This window comes from Ursus americanus, chromosome 11 (assembly GCF_024610735.1).
Source record: "Ursus americanus isolate L20-20 chromosome 11, mUrsAme1.1.p, whole genome shotgun sequence".
In the NCBI taxonomy this organism is placed as follows: domain Eukaryota; kingdom Metazoa; phylum Chordata; class Mammalia; order Carnivora; family Ursidae; genus Ursus; species Ursus americanus.
The window spans coordinates 38,035,014-38,056,496 of record NC_142137.1 but is presented as its reverse complement, the minus strand read 5'-3'; the positions used below and the strand labels follow the sequence as shown (position 1 = coordinate 38,056,496).

Here is a 21,483-nt window from a genome sequence, read left to right as displayed (position 1 = left end):
TTAATAACATTTACTATTTCCTTTACGCTGCTTTAGGTGCTTTATACCAAGGAGTTTATATACAGTGAGTTTGAGTGAAGTTCAGTAAATACCATCTAATGCAGGCAGAGACTCATGGGCAAAAGGGGCAGAAGATGCCTGGGATTCCTGTTCAATCACCATCTCTTGGAGTGGCTCAGACGGATGCAGATAAGCAAACCTCCTCCACCGCTGAGATGCTCTTGCCACTGATAAAATATGCATGAGGGCAGCCTACCGTTGGGAGGGTAATTCCTTTGGGAATGGACACCATGCGAGGGGAATTTAGGCCTCAGAGGTGTAGGGGGATATGGAAATGACTGTAGTGCAGCATTCGGAGACCTGAGTTGAAGGTGAGATCATACACAGAGCTTGTTACTAAGGGGACAGCCGCTGCCCCAGCTAGAAAACTGACAAGAACCTCTGGCTCATTCAAGATTCAAAGGCAATCTTGCTTGTTTCTCCACATTGACATTTATTAATTACCAGGTACCATACTGTGTGCTTCGAATGTATTATCTCATATAATAATCATAACAACCTTGTGAGGTAAGTATTATTACTCTTATTGTCATTTTACAGTTCAGCAAACTGCAGCACAGAAAAAAATATTTTTTCCCACTATATAATACAGTTTGCCAGAACTGGATATATTATAAATTGGAATATGAGAAGGTTTAACATAAAGATAACAGGTATGAAGGGGTGACTTTCGAATAGTGACTTTAGAAAAGCATAGACCAATGAATTTTATAGACGTGGAAAAAGTTGATCTTCTCAACATCATACAGCTATCCGTGGGGGGAGCACCAGGACTAGAGTGAGGTGAGTGACGCACTCACGTTGGGTACAAAATGTAAGGACTCCGAAAAACTCAGTAATTAGGACGCATGATATTTTAATGCAATAGTTAAAATTACAAAATTAATGCAAAAATCTGCACTGAACCAAATATCAAAATTTTAAATAAAGACAGGATTATTATTACTGATTTCTCCTTCTGTCTCTGCCTCCAATATGGGCTGGCATTGCACTGGGTGGGAGGCCTAAACTTGAATGCTGTCAGTCTGAGCTCAGGACCCAAGCTTGTAACTGTTCTTTGCTGATGTTTGTCAGGATTTGAAAGATCAAGAAGAGTCTAATATAACTTAAAGAATGTAAGACTGATGGTCAAGGATAATGGCGAAAACATGGACTTGGTTCTTTAGGAGGAAAGCAGAGAAAATGACTAATTTAATTTCCAGTGTATGTTCCCATTTAGAAACTTAAGTATCTGTATACTTTGACTTCAAAGACAGAGGGCCAATAGAAATCGTATTTAACTTTAAACTTTTCCTTGCCTCTCTTGGCACTCTTTTATCAGTGCTAAGAATCCAATTATCGATCATAAGGATCCTAGAGCAGTTTCCCCTGCATTTGGTGGTATATTTTTCTGTAAGAAATATAAGATACAATTAAGAGTGACTTGAACACTGAGAAACATTTCTTATCTCACATAACAGAAGCTCTGGAAGTAGGGCGATTATTCCAAGATTGGATAATTCAATGCTTCAGCAATGTCATATGGACTCTAGTTCTTTCATTTTTAACCTTTGCCTTCCTCAGTGAATCAGCTGCTGTCTTTATGGTTATAAGGTGGCTACAGCAGCTCCAGGCTTTATGTACCCATGCAATAAAGTCCTTGTTTCCCCTTTTAACAGCAAGAAAACCCCTCCCAGGATCTCTCATCCAGTATCTGACTCTAGAACCAATTGTGAATTCACATTTTTGTTTGTTTGTTGATAGCAATATAGCAAAACCTCAGTTTTCTTATATTTAAAAGAGAGATAAAATAATATAGCTACCTCATTGGGTTATTGAAAGGGAAATGTGGGTTAATATAAAGTTCTTAGAGTAGTATCTGGCAGGTAATACACACTCTCTAAATGTTAGCTACTATTATTTTTATGATGATCCTAATGTAATATATTTAATTTAACTCATGGAAACATGAGAGGTAAGAAAATATAATTTAAAAAAACCCACATCAATAAAATGTTTAGTTGCCTTGTATAGGATTATTCCCATTGATAGAATTTGGATGTGATATCCAAGAGAGGGAGTTAGAGTCAACTTGAGGACTACTATCTTATTTAAGATATATCTATAATTTGTATCTTTTATCTATGTGTACATCTATATTGATATTTTTAAAGTTGTTGTCCACATAACTAAAAATCAGAGGCTGATCACAAGCCAGCAACACTGACTTCATGAAAACATCCTGGTTTGACTATTTTAGGACCAGGCAATATACATGTCTGCAGAGTGTATATATATAGTGCATTTAGGCATAAGGATAATTAAACTGATGTCTATTTGTTGGATTTTATTGTTAAGTTCCTCAGTGAACATTTAGAAAAAAGGGAAATGGGGAAATGGTCTCAGTCTATTCAGATCATAAAAATCCCATTTGCCATATTCTTCCATTAGATATAAAATATACTAGTGCTAAAAAATACATTTAATGGTGCCATTATAATCCAGTTCCTTACATACAGTTCTTTAAAATTTTTCAATTGCAATTATAAAATTCCATTTCATTTCCTTTCTCTAAGGTTTAATCTCATCATTCAGACTACCATATCTTGCTCATGCAAAACTCTCCAGAATGCAGTAAAATAGGATCCAAAGAGTAAAGTTACATTGTCACTGAATCATGAAGATAAGTTTTGTAACTTGGCATCCTTGGATGGGCTGTGAATCCCCTGAAATAGAACATAAAATTTAAAATTTCCCCAGAAATCCTTTCTCTCATATCGCTTTCCCCCTTTCTAGTATATGTGCTGTCTAAGGGAGCACACACTTTCCCCCTTTCTGTAGGATCTTACCCATCAGCGTAAAATGAAATATTCTTTCCATTTTAATAGTGTTCAAACAACTGAAAACCCACTATGATTCTAGTACTCTTTAAACATTGCCCAAGCTCTGTCATTTACTTTATAGTAAAATCTACTTACCACCTCTAAATTCTTCCCATTTGGTCCTGAATGCATTCCACTGTAACAGCCCTTTGAAGGTCACCGATGACCTCCTCATCGTTAAATCTAAATGTCTATTCTCAGTCTTCATCTTACTTGACTTATTGGCAGCTTTTGCCAGTTGATCACTGTACCATCCTCAAGACAATTTCCTCACTTGACATCTAAGACATTACACTTTTTCTGGTTCTCTCATGCTCTCTCTTGATGTGTGTGTGTATATCTCTGTCTCTCTCTCATCTCTCCTTGTCATAATCAATTGCTGGTTCACCTTTCTGACTATCTCTTTGTCTTCTAAATGTTGGTATGCTCCTGGGTCCACTTCCTTGGTGATATCATTCAGTATCATGATTCTGGAACCTTCTATCCTCTATTGAACTCCTAAGTTTCTATCTTTGGCTAGGACTTTTCTTTTGTAGGTCATATTGGGTTGTACAAACGTCTACATCTCCACATAGGTGTCTAATAGGCAACTTAAGTCTGACAAGTCTAAAACTCAGGTACTTATATACTCCCCCTAAAAAACCCTGTTTCTTTCCAGACCTCCCCATTTCAGCAAATGGCATTTCCATCATGCCAGTTTTTCATGCTAAAAACCTTGAAGTTATCCTGTACCCTTCTCTTTCTCTCACACCAGGAGCCAAACTGTGAACCTATATGATTAATTCTATCTTTTAAATACATTCAGAAAATGACCACAGTTCACACACACACACACACACACACACACACACACAACTATCACCCTGATAGAAATCACCATCATGTTTCCCCTTGCTTATTTCATTTGGCTGATCTCCCTGTTTCCAACCTGGCATTCTTTCAATCCTCAACAAAGAGAATGAAGTTACGTATGTCCAATCACTTCATTCCTTTGCTCTAACCTTCCAGTGACTTCTTATCTCCTTCAGAATAAAAGCCTAATTTTAGAGTCCTTAACCTTTAAATAATATATGTTGATATATTTCTAGTCTTTTAAGACATCAAAGGGAGAAAAATCTCTGAAAAGCTAAAATAACTTTTAAAATTAAGGAAAACATAAGTCTAAAATTTAATTTAGATTGCTAAAAAAGTCAGTTGCAACTTATATCATATTTTTAGATAGATCACCCCTTCAATCAGATATTAGAGGCTATCTTTGCAGCCTCAGAGTAATTTTCATATAATTAAAATGAGAAGGAGAAGGACAACATTTTGGAAATATCTATTATGTCTATTTGCTTGCATTTTTATTTTTTAATCTTTCATTTCACAGTTTCTATTTCCCAGGATATAAAAAAATGGAAGATTTATAGACTTCAGTTTTTCCTAATTCTATCTACTAAAGTTAGTAGAAATTTAAATATTTTTTATTTTCAGGTACTGGGATGCCTAACAAGGATAAACAAATTGAATCTAGCTGGAACCTGATATGAATACTACCTTGACAATTCCAGATTTTTCCTGATGCACCACAAATTATAATAAATGGACCTATCAGTCTTACTTTAGTCACAGCTACTTACGTCTACTTGGCACTTATTGTTTGCCTAAAACTTTACAGAGCCATCTTCTCCATGATGCTTTCCAGTATAATATGGGCCACCGATGATAGCTTCTGTTTCTGAACACCCATAACGTAGGGAGTATATTGCAATTTGAATAACATAGATGCACATTATTTCAATCCATTCCTAATTTTGCCCTGTATTAAACTCTTACTTAGATTATAAACTTCTCAAGGACAACTTCTTTCTTGGTAACCCCGTAGTGTTTGGTACCATAGGTATTCAATAACTTTTCTTTTTAATTGAATACACATGCATACTATGACAAAATATAGTTTCTATTTCCGAGCCCCCCTCCAAATTGTAGCCAAGAGACATTTGCATTTATAAAATTAACATATTTTGTGTCAAAGACACAAATTAGGATAAACAGCTTTCCTTAGTTTTTTGGGGAATGATTGTAAAATTTTTCTCTTGTTTTTAATTACTTTTAGCAAGCTCTATTTCCAAGATTGGCTCAGATCCTCTAAAACTTGTACATGATGCTGTGGAAGAAACCACGGACTGGGTCTATGGCTTCTTTTCTTTGTTGTCTGACATCATCTCGTCTGAGGGTGATGAAGAAGATGATGATGATGGGGATGAGGACACTGATAAAGGTACAAAGAGCATAGCAGCACACCTAACTTCTCAGAACAATATTAGTTATGCAGTATGGTGGTTTGCTTAAAGTTAAACGGGCACTTAGGTCAGGCTAAACCAAAATGAATACGCTTCTGAGTTCTAACAGCATTATCAACAGGCTGCCAAACTCAGTAAATCGGTCCCTATTTGGCTTTCATCTTACAGCTCATCTGCCGTTATGGCAAAGATGTCAAAATTAAATGCTACTATTTGGGTAACATTATAGTAGAGAGGGTCTTACCGTGTACTACTATAAACTCACAATCAGACCTTACCATTTATATGCTTCTTTGGGGAAAAAATAGTAGCTATTTCTCAAATTTATCCTTAGGTAGACTGAAATAACAACAACGATTGACAGACATACGTTTTATACATGTAAGTCATATTCATGATCAAATAGAAAGCATTTCCACTGAAATCATAATCAAAAGTAAATTTATTGAAACAAACGGAGTTGTAGAATGGAAGGACATATTCTAAATGTCACAACAATTATGCAACTAGCCTATGTACTCTCTTGTATATATTAATAAACAAAAGGAAATAAACTCCAACCATACATAAACTACTATTGAATGGATGTGAAAAGAACAAAGCGTTATGATTCTGTCTTTTACATGACATTTTTTAGGGTCAGCCTTAGTCATCACAAATCATGTATTCAGTCTTGACTACCAGGAAAGCTCTTATTAGTGTAGTCCTCGCTATGACTTTGTCTGAATTTGTATTTGTTTGGCCCCAGTGAGAGGTCGAGACGAACAATAGAGAACTGAAATGAACATGATATACGAACTATAATGTATAATTTGGATTGCTGCCACGATTTTATTGAACTCATAAAAGTGAAACTATCTCACATAAATGTACATAAACAAAGTTTATACTTAAAAACTGGAATTTGGGAGGCAAAGTAATATAAGGACTACTAATGTCAAAACTAATAGATGGCTTCTTTAATGAACAAAAGAAAATGGGAAAAGAGAGAGGCAGGATTATGCTATGCTGAAAGTTTTTCTAATTTACTGTTTTTGTCTTGGTATAGGAGAAATAGAGGAGCCTCCCTTGAAACAAAAAGGTTGGTTGTTTTCACCTTTAAAAAATGTGGTAATGTTGGTTTTCAGCATGATTCAAATATTTTTTATGTGAGTTGTAGCTTACTTTATTTTTAATGTGCAGTTTTTGTTTAATGATTAGATTGAGGTTTATAGTGAGGTAGAGAAATACTTGATTCTTTCCAATGAAACTGATCCCACTATTTTTCAGTTGATTATTTAATTGATGCGTTCATCATCGATGTGCGCCAATCCACCTACATACAGATCCATGTGATTTGGAATCAGGAATGAGGAGTGAATTCCATAGCCTCAGAAATGGCCCAGCAGATGATGATGCCCATGATCTTTATTCTCACTGTGGCCAGATTTATTGATTTTAAATTTTTACTCATTTCCTCCTTATTTTATTGTCACTATGAACATTCTTCATTTTTAGGTGAGAAGTAGGGGACAGGGTGTGTGAAAGAGTATGGAAAAGAATAATCTTGGAGGCAAAGACCTATCCAGTCAGTATGTGTCATCTATCACTTCAAAGGAATAGCGTTACCTGGGTGTACTTGGATGTGGAATAGAAGGATTTCTTACAGAAATATATCTTGCTAGGCTCTTCCATCACTGACTGGGATGATCACAAATCCAAAAGATGGAAGCAATATGACTAGGGAAAAGGGGTATAACTACAGGGCAAGAGCCTCACAGGAGCAAGTATTTTTATAGGAAAGAGTAAGAATTGTCTAGAAGGGACAATAGGGAGAAGGGATACCATCCTGATGTATGGTTGGTGCCAGAGAGAAAGAGCCAACACATAGCCAGACTTGTTACAGTTGTGATATGTTAGTTATTGCTGGATATGTTCAGCCACAGGCTTTTGGGAGTGTTTACTCCAGGGGAGAATTTGCTGGCTCCTGTTGCTATCCGCCTAGAACTACTGTAGATGCAAACAGTGGGATCCAAATTTGGAGCTTCAGCCTTGTCTGAGCAGATGATGATTATCTCATTATCTGGGGTAAAATCCACTTAGTGTATGTTAATTTGGAAAATTTGAATTTGTAACTTGTCCAACAAATGAGAGCTCAACTAGTGAAACCCAAATGTGGGAAAGCCAGAAACGAAAGTGTTTATGAAGTTATTGAGAGGAGAAGACAGGTTTCTTGATCACAAATCCAGGATGAGAACTAAAGCCGTAGTTCAGCCATCAAATCCAGGTTTAGAGATTCTAGATTAGTTTACAAACTCCTTGAGGGTAGAAACAGTTTTTTTATAGCTGACTTCCAAAGTAAAGTGCCTAGAAGATAGTAAAAGTTTAAGCTATTGAGTCATTAGTCATTATCGGGAAACAACAGTTTATGTGTAATGTGCGCTCCAACTGGAAATAGAAGAGAGAAAAACAAATAATATTTTCTTATTACAAATTGAATTCCACAGGAATATCATAAGATCATATTCTCCATAAATCAATATCTAGGATTTAATAAAGAATCTGTTCTTTCCTTTTGATTTGAATTTCCCTGTGGGATTATTTCAAAATTGTTTCATGTAATGATTAGCATAAATTGCAAATCCACACAAAGCTGCTTAATTATGATTCTTTAAATTATTGCCTTGTTTTATAAAATCAACAGAAAAACTATTAAATAGTTGTTAGGGATACTTTTGTAAAAGATGTCAGTAATGCTCATTAGTTAAAACAGTCTAAGTGATATATGTGTTTAAAACCATACACTAGTGTTTTGAAGGATTACTAAAAGAAGAATTGACTTAAAATTATCTGAATATATTCTCTTAATAATACTATTCACAAAGTTGCATGAGAAAATGGACATTTAAGGAAACAGCTTATATATCCTACCTTGTGTGTAGAGGCTATGTAATAATGGACATTGGTTAAAGTGGACTGAAGGAAATATATTTCATTATAAGTATTATTTTTTTATTTATAAGCTTTTCCATTTAGTGTCATAGAGGCAATGAGAATTTTAAAGCAATAACTAATATTTTGTGGAACATTTCTAATTATACTCTGTTTTAAAAAGCGTATTTTAAATATTATTATAGAAGAGATGCTATGAGCTTATCCCTATTTTATGATGGATTTTTAATACATTTTCATATTTTAAAATTGTGGTTTAAGCAATATACATTTTTTTTTGTAATTTAGAATAACAATCTCTTAGATCATTTGATTTTCATCCATTTAAATGACTTTTTATTGATCTCCTCATGAATACTCTCTCTCCCATTCAGATATACTCAATAATATTTAGGCATTTTATATTACCTAAATTATAAGGCTGTGGTATTGTTTATTTAACTGTCCTATGTCTTCATGAAGCATTTTATTTAAATGCACTTAACATGTTAGTTTCATTTGTCCAGTTGCTATTTTCATCAAAATAAAAACTCAAAGACCCTATTATTTATGGGTGGAGTTTGCAGTTCTAAGTTGATGTGGAAAAGTGGTCTAGTCAAATCATCTCAGGGTTGCAGGATTGATTATTAAGTAGATTATTAATATGGATGAAATTTTTGATTCTGCAATTCCGTGGCTTATGTTGTTATATATATATACAGCTTTAGAGTATGAAAGGTAGTACCTAGAGTCTTTATGCATCTTTATTTCCCAGCTTGTCAAAGTTTTAAAATAGTAAATTCTATTACCAAACACTACACGATGAGAGTCCAAGGCACTGAATCATTATAAAACATTATATTTTTATTATATAATTATTTAAAACGTACAATCAGGACAAATAAGTACCATCGTAAATCATAGTTCCTGAGAGAATTATGTGTTCTATGTGGTAGGTGTGCTTTGTTTATCTCGCGTCTCCTGTTGTGTAGCTTCTTCACAGGAGGGCGCACATCATGGATGTTAACTCCCCACTTTCCAAGGGGTACACAAATGTACCCCCATTAATGGAATGAAATTCTATTTGTATGGTTTCCTAAAATAGATTTGCCTGAACACACATTTAAGTTCATAATAGTACTTCTACTTTACAATATAAAGAAATAGCCTCCCCCATCCTAAAATTGCTGGAATGCTGACGCAAAAGACCAATAGGCCTTTCTGCCCTGTCCTGCGTGAATCGGCTAAAGGACAACCGTGGTGCTGATACACAAATGCTCTTTTTCACAATGGGATGGTCTGACGCCAAAGATATGGTGGAGTGGAGGAGACTGGAGCAATGATAAGTTTCATTTAATGACTTTGCCTTTTATTTAGCCAAATAATGAGAAAGATTGCATTGCTTTTGAGAGAGATTCCCATGAGAGCAAAGCAAAAAGAATATAAATAGGAAATACTAACAGCTAAAAATGCCTTTTAAAAATTTAAATGTAAGTAATTCTTTTCATTTATTCTCAATACTTGCTCTTAGGAAGTGCCATTGGCTTGAAAGAGCACTTTGAAACAACCAAAGCAGTGTAGGTTAGTGATGCTGATTCTTTTAAATATAACTGGGATATTTTCTGAGACAACCAAACTTTTAAAGATGCATTGACTAAACCCATAGATGTCACATTTCAGTGGTACCTTTTAGATTAATGCTCTATTGTTCAAAAAAGAATTTTAAACATACTTTATGTAATTATATTATGAAACATTTAATTTAATTGTAGTCAGACCTCATCTTATTTCATCTAATGTAAGATCTTTAATATTTTGTATCTCCTATTGACAAAAAAGTCATATGCTATTTGTAGAATCAGTTTACTATATATATATATATATATACACACATATATATTAAAGCATGTGTATATATATGCATAATACATTATGCACCATTTATTCATTATATGTTATTTATATGTATTTTTTACCTCCTATTAACAAAAAATATTAAACTATATGTTAGCTCTTGGTTTTATATGTATGCATATATATGTAAATGTATATATTTAATATATATTCTCTTTTGCTTGATAATTATACAATTTTATGGTAGCCAACAAAATTATTAAACTTATTTATTTTATATTTGAAACTTATTTAGTCCCAAAAGTAAAACATTTGAATTTGATATCCCCCTCACACAGATATTATTGAAATGTCAAACTCTTTATCATATCTTAGTTTCACGAACAGTTTAAAATTTTACCTACATATTACATGACATTAGTAAAAATAAAATAATGGACAATAGAATATGGTTTGTCTTGTTTTTATAACTTATTCTTAAAATAAATTTATTATATTAAATCTACCTCAATTTAGTCTTTTCATCTACTTTTAATAACACATATTCCAGGTGTGTTGTAATATTTATTCTTTCTTAATAATTTCCTCAAGATGCAAACTAAAATTTTTTGAACTGCAAAACAAAATTATATTTTTTGAGAGAGGTAAATTTGATTTGAGTAAGAGGTTTGAAAACAAAGGCTGGTTTGCCCATTAGCTAACATGGCAAACATTTTTTATAAATAAAGTGAGCAGCCTCCAAGGTCTAGATAAAATACACCTAAAGCGAGACATATATGTAAAGGTACATAAGACAATATCATTTTATCCAAAGTCGTTACCATTTACAATATTTTGATTTTTCTTCACCTTTTTTGAATATATTGGTTGGTTACACAAGGTACTCCTGAGTAAGAGTAGTAGAAATATCTAGCAGTCATTTGGTAAGTCTGATAAAATCATTTGACTTCCAGGAAATTCAGAAAGTGAATGACTCTCAGAATAGAGTAACAAACCTTTTGCAAGTCATGTGTTTTTCAAATTTTTGTTTCCAGTATAACTGAAGAAGGCATTAGTCAGTTACTCAGCTGAGAGATCATTGAAAATAAATTCCTTGTTGATTCCCTATGTCATTTTACCATTATTTGGAAGAAGATTTAAAAAAATAAATAGCATTACCATAATAAAATTGTCATCTCTGTGTTTGTGTGGGTGCATGTGTGTGTAGGTCTACATACGTGTACATGCATAAGGCATATCTATGCACGTGTGCATACATGTTCACAAGACTTCTCAACATTTGAATCTTTAAAAGTAAAAACAGGGTTAGATTTATCATTGAATCTTATCTAATTCCATCTGCAAATCATATCCACAAATACATGAACTAATCAAAGTTATATGTATCTCACAAAGAGATAGATGCCTTTCCAAAAAAATTTTGCTTTTCAGATTTAATACTTTATGAAAATTTGTAAGATATTAACCTTTAGATTCTTATAATCACAGGATATGAAAGAAATTCTAAATTTTGATATATAAGCTTTTTTTTCTAGAGACGTGTGATAGTATAGTCAAGAAAAAAATTTCCAATGATAAAAATATATTCTTTAATAAAATTTTGTGAGAGAAATGGAATGAAAATACAAATTCAAAAAGAAAAAAGAAAAGACATACAATTTTCAGATGTTAAAAAAGCTTGTTTGTTATTTTAAATCCATAATGAAGAATCTCAAAATATTATGGTATTTGGAGTCCATCAACCTGATTTTTCAAAGAGATGAAGCAATTTTATTTTTAGAAGTCAAAATTTATAATAATCTATTAATTGTAACTTTAACTTACAATAAAAAATTTAGAAGTTATCTTCAAAATACAGAAGGAGATGAAATTTCCCAAAGTTTTCTAAGACTATGTCAAGGGAAAAAAATTTAAGTCACTGTAATAAAAATGAACATTTTGTGTTCTGGATGACCTGAGGATTCTGAGTGAGAACAGAGCATGGAGGCCCAAGGTTCCACCATAGACAACAATGTGTGTCCTTAAATAATCGCTATTTCAGAGCACTGTAAATTTGTTTTTAAATAAATCTTTTTCAAGTGTTTTCTATGTGTCAAGCAATATCTTAGGCCGAGGAGAACATATAAGTCTTTGCACACAGCATTCCTAATGCTGATGATGAAAGTATGTTAAATAAGAAAATAAATAGGGGCACCTGGGTGGCTCACTCACTTAAGCGTCTGCCTTTGGCTCAGGTCATGATCCCAGGGTCGTGGGATTGAGCCCTGCATCGGGCTGCCTGCTCACTAAAGAGTCTGCTTTTCTTTCTCCCTCTGCCCCTCAGCCTGCCCCTCATGTGCTCTCTCAAGTAAATAAGTAAAATTTAAACAAAAAATGACTGTAATGAATGGAGTTTTTATGTCATATGCCTAAAAAGATAATTATTCCTTACTAATAGCAGGATCAATGTAACATTGTATTCTATAGCCAAAGCAATTGCAAATGAGTCAAAGATCATCTTATTTAGTATAATGTACTGAAAAGACCTTATCGAAGAGTTTATTTATTTTTTTTAAAGATTTTGTTTATTTATTTGACAGAGATAGAGACAGCCAGCGAGAGAGGGAACACAAGCAGGGGGAGTGGGAGAGGAAGAAGCAGGCTCCCAGTGGAGGAGCCTGATGTGGGGCTCGATCCCAGGAATCCGGGATCAGGCCCTGAGCCGAAGGCAGACGCTTAACGACTGAGCCACCCAGGCGCCCCTATTGAAGAGTTTAATAAATAGATGAGCAATTGAGATAGTAAATAAGATAAAATAATTTGGGCATTGCATATTTGATCATGATGAGGTGATTATATACAACCAAACTTAAAGAGGATGAAAATATGAATAATGATAACTATATTGCAAATAAACTATTTTAGTCAAAAATAGAAATATAATAAAAAACACATAATTTTAATTCTCTTAATTATTCATAAGTACTCCCAAGTCAAAGTTAATCAAAGGCTTGCCAACACAGATACAGAAAGGGAGAGATAAAGTGAGGGAGGGATGGAGGGAGGGAGCCAGAGAGGGAGAGAAAGAGAAAGAGAGAAAATCCAGTATTCTTAAAGGAAAGATAAAAATATATCTCCATTCACACTGGGTGTTATACGCAAGTAATGAATCATGGAACTTTACATCAAAAACTAGGGATGTACTGTATGGTGACTAACATAATATAATACAAAAATATTATTAAAAAATATATACCTCCATTCATAATAAGACTTGATATTTTTCTATTTCTTTTTCAAAAATAAAGTATCAGTTTGTCACAAACCTAGTATGATTTTGCTTTCATATTTCTCTATTGGTATTTATGTGATGCTGACTTTTCAGATTGGGTAAACATTTACAGAGAGTATAATTCTTTCGTGGATATATAGCTTTTTAAATTTTTTGTGCTAACATTTCCAAGGGCAACATAATGAATATACTTATCTCCTTTTTACAGTTTATTCTTAGTTAAACCTCGGTCTGTAGTAACTCTGTAGATAAGAATAATCATTACACCAGTTACGTCCTTTGGAATATGTGATTTTAGAAGATAATAATAGTCCCCTAACAAGAAGTTACATTTTATAATGTCATTTTCAGACATCTAGCTTTAAAGTTTCGGAAGAATCGTTTTAGTCATTTGGATCTACGCACACTCAGTGTTTTGGGAAGGAAGAGCTGCTTTTCAGTTTCAGGAGCATAGTGGCCTTATGTGTTAAATCATTGCTTGCCTCATAGGAAAGAACTGGATGCCTCACTGCATCACGCTGAATTTCCTTGCTTCCTAATTACGTGCTCGTTGAAACAAGGACTGTGCTCAGGTTTGAACAGGACCCAAGTACGGAGGCTGAGTTACTGTGAGGTTGTACCTGATGCGTGTCAGCAGCGGAGGAAGAGGCTCTTCTCTACTTAGAGCAAAACAAATTACATTCTCCTTGTAGTCGTGTTTTTAAATTTCCCTAAAGCTCCTTGGGCTGAAAAGAACCCAGTAAATTTAAACTCACTTCTTTCACTGTGTATTTTTCGTACTTGATTGAAACCCACAACAGCTCTTTGCAGTCAGGGTGAATAAGGAAGAGCCAGAAATTTGCACATCATAAATATTCAAGACTTTAGGATTAGGCCATTGAGAAGGTTGTATCACGTCATCGGGAGTAAGATAGATGGACATGTTTCTATGCCAGAGATTTCAATCCATCCATCTTTGCTGGCAGCTTCGGTGGTATACACCAGGCTGTACATGAAGTGTCTGAAAAATATGGCGAATGAAAAAAGGAGAGGAAATGGAAAGATGACTAAACTTGTTAAAATTCATAGGCTCAGAATATTGGTTACTAGGTAGGCCGTAGTAACCTTGTTAAGTAGATGCATTTATCTTTGGACCTCTTCCCTTAGTAAGTCTGGATCAAAACTCAGCTCCGTAACTTCAGTGCTGCATTGTACCCTTGGGCTCCACAAGGAACTCACTGCTTTACCTTCTGCCCGTTGTTCCGATTATTGATCAGACTCACAATGGCAGGGAGACAAGGCCCAGAGAGAAGAGGCAGCAGGCCTGGGGGTAGACTCAGAATAAAGAAGTCTGAGGAGGCTGAGGTGAAGGTCCGTGACCCCGAGATTTACTTCCCCATGGGGTTGCAGCTGTAGTGAACTCTGGATCCACCGGGTCAGGCAACTTTTGTATCTTTATTTTTTTTTAAAGATTTTTTAAAATGTATTTGAGAGACAGAGAGAACGCATGAGCAGGAGGAGGGACAGAGGGAGAAGCAGACTCCCCACTGAGCAGGGAGCCCGATGTAGGGCATGATCCCAGGCCGCTGAGATCATGACCTGAGCCGAAGTCAGACACTCAACCAACCGAGCCTCCCAGGCACCCCTGGTGACTTCTGTATCTTATGCTACTAGAAAGAGCTCACCCCTATCGAGGCGAGCAAACCAGAACCGGGATGATAGAAGGTAAATAATAGTAGGTAAATACTACCGCAGATAATAGTAGGTAAATACTACCGCAGATAATAGTAGGTGAATACTACCGCAGATAATAGTAGGTGAATACTACCGCAGATAATAGTAGGTGAATACTACCGCAGATAATAGTAGGTGAATACTACCGCAGATAATAGTAGGTGAATACTACCGCAGATAATAGTAGGTGACACAAGAGCCTGAAGGAACATGCCAAAGAAAGCACTGAGATTATTCCTGTTCTGACGAGAAAAAAAAACATAAAATGGTTGGGCCGGAGCTGAGTCGTCTCAGAGACCCTTCTTATTCGCCGTGACGCTGGCACCAAAATCTGATCTCAGGGTTGCTTCAGTCTTACCTACAAATCAGAGTGGATAAGTAATGGAGAAGTGTATGAGCGAGAAGCTGTTATTCCAGACTCTTTTCTCCCCAGTTATGTAGGTTTCCTTTCTTAAAATCGTAAGAAATGAGGTGTTGTTCGAATACAGATGGCTTGAAGTGTTACATAGTCCAGATTATGTATTTTCATTGAGAATGGTTTATTGAAAAATAAAACAAAAAAATTTTTTTTAAAAAAAGCAAAACAGAAACTTCCCAGTGATTCTCAACTCTGTGCATCAGATTCAAATGACGAGAGACCAAAATTGACTTCAGGATTAGGCCATTGGGGATAGGCATTAGGCCATTCAGGATAAGGCAACTGACTTAATGGAAAGGATATTTAAATGGTTGGAATGACTGAAAGATGCAAGAGTAAAACTGGCTTCAGGTTTTTTAATAAAGTGATTAGTAAATCCTCTCTCTTTGCTCCTGACCCTGCTTTCCTTCATCTGCTTAATTCTCAGCCAGACTTTCTTCTCCTAGTGGCAATTATGGTGACCAGAAGGTTCGGGCCCAAGAGATATTTTACTTGAGCAACTCAGGAGAGGAGGCTGTGCTTTTCCTCAACTATTTCAGCAAAAACAATGTAGTTGACTCTCATTGATTTGTATTGAGTAACACATCCTTCTTAGAACCAATCAGCTGGCCAGGGACCTGCAGTATGCATTTTGTCAAGACCTAAGGAATAGACCCACCCTTGGGGGTAAAGAGTGGGGTTAGCATCACCCAAATTCTTTATATTAGATTAGAAAAGGATTGGTTCCTGAAACTAGAGGAAGGATGCTGTTACAATAATGAATTCTAGCAGGAAAGCCACAGATGTGTTTTTAATTTGGAATCCCAGATCCCTTCCCACTTCAGATTTACCCAGCCAGAATCTCCAGGGGTCAAGTCGTAAGCAGTTGTATTTTCAAAACCTCCCCAATGTGTTTCTAACTCACAACCAGCATGAGAACCATTGCAACCCAAATGATTAATTCTAAAAATGAGTGATTTTATGCATTGTGACACCAGGAAGGGAAAGAGTCGGAGATAAGTGGATAATTGCATGTTTTGTTTAAACATAGTGACTGCTCTTCTATATAAATTTACCATTAAAAAAATACCAAACCATGAATGATAAAATGCAAACCAAATTAATATCACTGTCACATTGTCCTAGACTATTGGAATAACTATTGACAATCGATGCTCAGCAGCTGAACACATCAACATTTTAACATGATTAAGATAGACTTGAAGGAATATGAAGAGAAGATATTTGCATTGGTTCCCCTTTTGCTGTTCACCTGCTATGGTTAAGTCACTTAACCCCAGTGGCTCTCAGCTCTCACATCCGTAAAACAAAGAGGTTGGATTTTACTGATGTCCAGGTTCTTTCCAGCTATAATATTTTATGATTCTATGATTAAATTGTGATATCATATATTATATTTTTGCCAAGAGTTTTGTCTGGACTAGAGCTTGCAACTCGAAGTATGCTCCAAGGAACAGCAGCATCAGCAGCATCTGGGAGAGATTTAGAAATGCATAACCAGGCTTCATCTAGACCAAATGAATCAAAATCTGCATTTTAGGAAGATCCCCAGGCGACTCAAATGCACATTAAAATTTGAGAAATGTTGGTCTAGACAGTGGTTCCTACTTCTGACGGTGGTTCTGAAACAACCTGAGAGCTTATTTAAATTGGAGATTCCTAAAAGTTTCCTCACCACCAGAGACTAATTGATTAAGTTTGGGCTGTAGCTCAGGAATACATTTTAATATCTCCCGGATGGCTCTGATGTACAGCCACATCGATTTTGTCTAGTATAGCGTCAATATGAAACACACATTCTAACACAGCCAAAACGTCAACCAAATCCATAAAGCCCACCAGTGATTATCGCATAAAGAGTATTGTTTGTTATCATTTCCACCTCTGTCTGGCTTATGAACACATGGGATATAGTATGTCACTTTATAGATGTAGAAAATACAATTCAAAGAAGAAAAATGGATTAACCTAAGATTACTGAGTTAGTGGCAAAAATGAGGTTGGACAGGTATCATCATATTTATTTTTGAAAATTTTTTGTAAGGGTCAAGAGCATGCAGTGTTGTGACTACTATTTTTTTTGAAAAAGTTGAGCTTATTTTACAAAATTTTACCAAGTAATCAAATCTTACAAAATTAAGGTCCAAAACATTTTTGTGTTTATGAGATTCAACATCACTCAAGGAAACTGTTCTCAATTATTTGTCTATCACTGTATCTGAAGCGTATGCCAACTTAATCACAAACACTAGGTAGCTTTGGGGGAAAGAAAACATTCCTCTTTATACTCTCCGTTAATGGTCAGTAGTGTGCTTTCCTCAAAATTTTGTTTATCAATGTAACAGAAAAATTACCAGAAAAATCATAGAAAATACAAGTACCTACACATAATTTAAAATGTTTCTCTAAAATATTGAGAATTCAATATAATATTTTCCCTTAATGATCCTTAATTAGCCACTAAATAGATAACTAGACTTGCTTCGCTATTCATCATAATTAGACTTTTGTGTCCTAGTCACAATTGGCAAAATCTTACAAATCTAGATTCTATGTTCAAATGAATAATTTGAATTTTCAATATTAAAATAAGAAAAATTATAAGAAGGCATTTCATATTGTCTACTGCTTGTGAGATATGTAGAGAAAACATAATGATAAAAAGCATTCATCGAAATCCACAACACTCATAATAATTTAATAAACTTGGTTGTTATCTAAAAGAATTAGGATGGTTGCCTTGGTGACAGAGATTATCTTTTTAACTTCTTGAGTCTGTCATTTTAAAATCTTGAATTGATAATATTTTTAATTTGTTAACAATTTGTTATGTTAATAGAGAAAAATTGTATGCTTTAAATTGGCCGTGTAAATCTTAAATGAAATTATAAACTATTCAACAATAGGCTTTGTTATAAGTAGATAAAAACTATTTATCATAAGCAAAATACATGCAATATACAAAATAACTCAGAAAGACTTCACCAGAAAATAAGGTCATTCTTAGGAATCATTTGGCACAACCTATTTTCACTGACTTGGTCCCGTTGATTACTGCTGCTAGCAACCCTCCCATTTTTAAGTGCCATGGCCTGTCTTCCCAAATTGTATTTGGAAGTTGAGCTCAGAGTCTTGGGGAAAACTGTTGATCTATGATTACCACTGGCACTGTGGGAGACATAGAGCTTAGATGATTACATATTGATAAAATTAAACAGCCTAAAGATGAAGAAGGAGAATCAAGCCAATGAAATGAATCTTCACTTCTAATTTGGAGAAGTTTTAAAGATTTTTGTCTATACAATAATTATATATTCCCGTGGGACATGCAGAACACAATGTGAGAACCAGAAAATTCTCCCTCACACCTAAAAGTTCCATTTTAGACTACCAAAACGATCACTAAAATCTATACTTATCTTCTCAGACGCCCAGCATAAATATGTGTAACAGATGCCAAAATTTCATTATTTCTGTATAAAAAAATATCATAAGTATATAGGCAAGTGCCATCAGACAAAGGAGAATGCAGATTATCATTGAAATACCATAAGCATCCATAAGGAACGCTAGAGAGGTGTAATAGTATCTAACATGCAGAACAAAGGGGATGGAAATTTTGGACCCCTTCCTTTAAGCTACATTTGATTGTCAACATTTTATTACAAGCATAATATATGCAATTTAGAGTTCACTTAACTTTGTATATAAACATCTATGAGTAAGTTTTGAAATAAGGCAAAGAATTAAACTATTTTAGTATTAAAAATTAGTGTTAGTACTAGTACTAATTAGTACTGGTATTTAAAAAAATTAAAAATAGTCAATACCCTTACTTTGATTATTATACAGCTTTTCAGTGTTCCAGAAAGACATTATGAAAAGAATCTAATTTTTATACAAGTTTTGCTGTTTATGATAACTTTCACATGCATTATTTTATTTCTACAAATGGTAAAATTCTGTAGCTTTTCCCAGGATTTCTAATAAGAGATAAAAATGATTAGAAATGCAACATTTTACTTTCTCTAAATATTCAACTATACTTATTTTAGTATTTAAATCAAGAGTAGGTTCAGAAAGAACAGGTGAGATATGATCCACCACCACTTTCTACATTGTGCAAGAGCTTATTACTCATAATTCTACCTAAATATTTATTTTTAAAATTTATTATATATTTATCAAGTGGTTAGTATAAGATACCCACCACTGTTGTGCACTCAACATTTAATGTGGAAAAAAATAGACATAATTCTTGCCCTCATCAAATTTAGAATTTAGTGAGAGAAACACAAGTAATAATAATAATGCCAATACTTATAGGATGCTACTTGATATTCGGGTGTTATCCTAAATTCTTTACATTTTAACTTATTTTAATCCTTCTGTAAATCTATGTGGGAGGTTCTATTAAGAACCTCATTCTGCAGATGAAGAAATGAAATTTGCACAGTTAGTAAGTAAAGGAATCATATTTCAATTGGGCAGATGGATTCCAGCATCGATTACCTTAAACACTAAGCTGTATTTTAATATGTCAGAGATAACAATATTTCTGTATAGATCTGTTAACAAGTTATCTATGTCTAATTCTCCTAACAAAATGAGTATTTTAATTATATTAGAATACCATACACTCATGCCATTTTTCATATAATTATTACAATAATCATTTAATGATCATTGCAATGCAGAAATAATGAAAAATCTACATATTACTAATTTTTACTTATTTTCAGCAACATAATAAATTATTGTATCTGTACTTCTCATTTCCCAGCACTTCTCAAAGTCTTCAGAGACATTGGGACTCTAACCTCATTGCTTGTTTGGCTTTGGACTTTAGAAAAACAGGCTGGCTGAGGAGGGTATATTTCCTTATTATCTTCATTGAATTATAAAGCATAAAAGCCAAGGTTGAAATTCTCCGAGTTCCTTAAATGAAAGAAATTTGTAAATGCACTTAAAGCATAGTGTGATCAAGTTTTCTAATGACTTCAAATGTTTTTAGTTTTAGAGTGGGAGATGAATAAAAGTAAGAATCTAAAAAGGGAGACATTAATTTTTTTCTCCACGTCTCATATTCATCCGTACTTCCCTGTACGTCTGGAGAAAAGCGGTAGAGGAAAATCGGAAGTAGTGAAAAACGTTGGAATATGCTTCCCACATTCTGTGGAAATAACTTGTCCGTTTTGCAAATCTTTTAGTGCCCTTACCGCATTTCCGACGGTAAACATCAGTGGAGTAATGCTTCACTCTTCTTAGGCAAGGTTACCGGTGACTCAGTAGAAAAAGGAATTTCTTTTTGCCTCCTGACACATTGAGATAATTGTCACTCTTTCTCCATGTTATTTTTCCAATCTCCAATTCTCAAAATTCAAATATAAACTTGTGTCCTTAAGGGCCTGTGGTCAGTTTCACACCTGAAGCAAGATACTTTGACCTTTGTGCCTTCTAAGCCGCAAAACAGCCTTTAAGGTTTACCAGTTACCAAAATGGCTTATGATTCCAACTGGCATCTGGTGCTGAGACTTATTATGTCTTTAGAGACATTGGACGCTAATCTAATTGCAATGCACATGTATCTGGAGGTAAACGATGCCTGCTTTGACCTTCTTTGTCCCTTGTATCCAGGACTTGTGCAGGTTTAAGTGAACTGTTCTTAAAGAGTGTCATGTTGTTAAGTGCAATTTTATGCAATTATACATTGTTGTCACATTACCGAAAAATGGAGTTATTCACCAGTCTATGGCAAATATTAAGCAACCGAAAGCTAGTTTTAACATAATACAGGAACTTTTATTTTTCTTGGAAGTTTGTTGAAAACCATAGGGTAATAAAGTTCTACCTTTAGTGACTTGAATCTTTAAAATTTAATTTTACATTCTTACACAAACGGTTCTTAGCTAGAAAGAGCAGTTGAGAGGAACAAATCAAACATCATCTGCTTATGAGAAAAATATCCTTCTGAAGTCTAAATCGGTAGCACGTTGTTACTCAATTGGACAGGCGCCTGAATGGTTATCATTTCCTGGCTCAAGTGTAAGCAGACGGAACTGGCTCATGTGCAGAAACTTCATTGGATTCTTCAGACATCTGATGGCCACA

At 34.5% G+C, this 21,483-nt stretch overlaps 1 protein-coding gene across 12 annotated transcripts in view; it reads left to right on the top strand.

The window, feature by feature from the left end:
* The window catches only part of TRDN (triadin), a 355,819-nt gene that overhangs the window by 61,570 nt on the left and 272,766 nt on the right, over positions 1-21,483 (top strand). For 11 of the 12 annotated variants that reach the window (XM_087865446.1, XM_087865444.1, XM_087865445.1 and 8 more), the window contains exons 3-4: positions 5,020-5,184; positions 6,255-6,287. The exons of the other annotated variant lie outside the window; for it this stretch is intronic. In XM_087865446.1, coding sequence (XP_087721572.1) covers positions 5,020-5,184; positions 6,255-6,287 — 198 coding nt within the window. The remainder of the gene's footprint in view (positions 1-5,019; positions 5,185-6,254; positions 6,288-21,483) is intronic. 12 annotated transcript variants of the gene reach the window in all.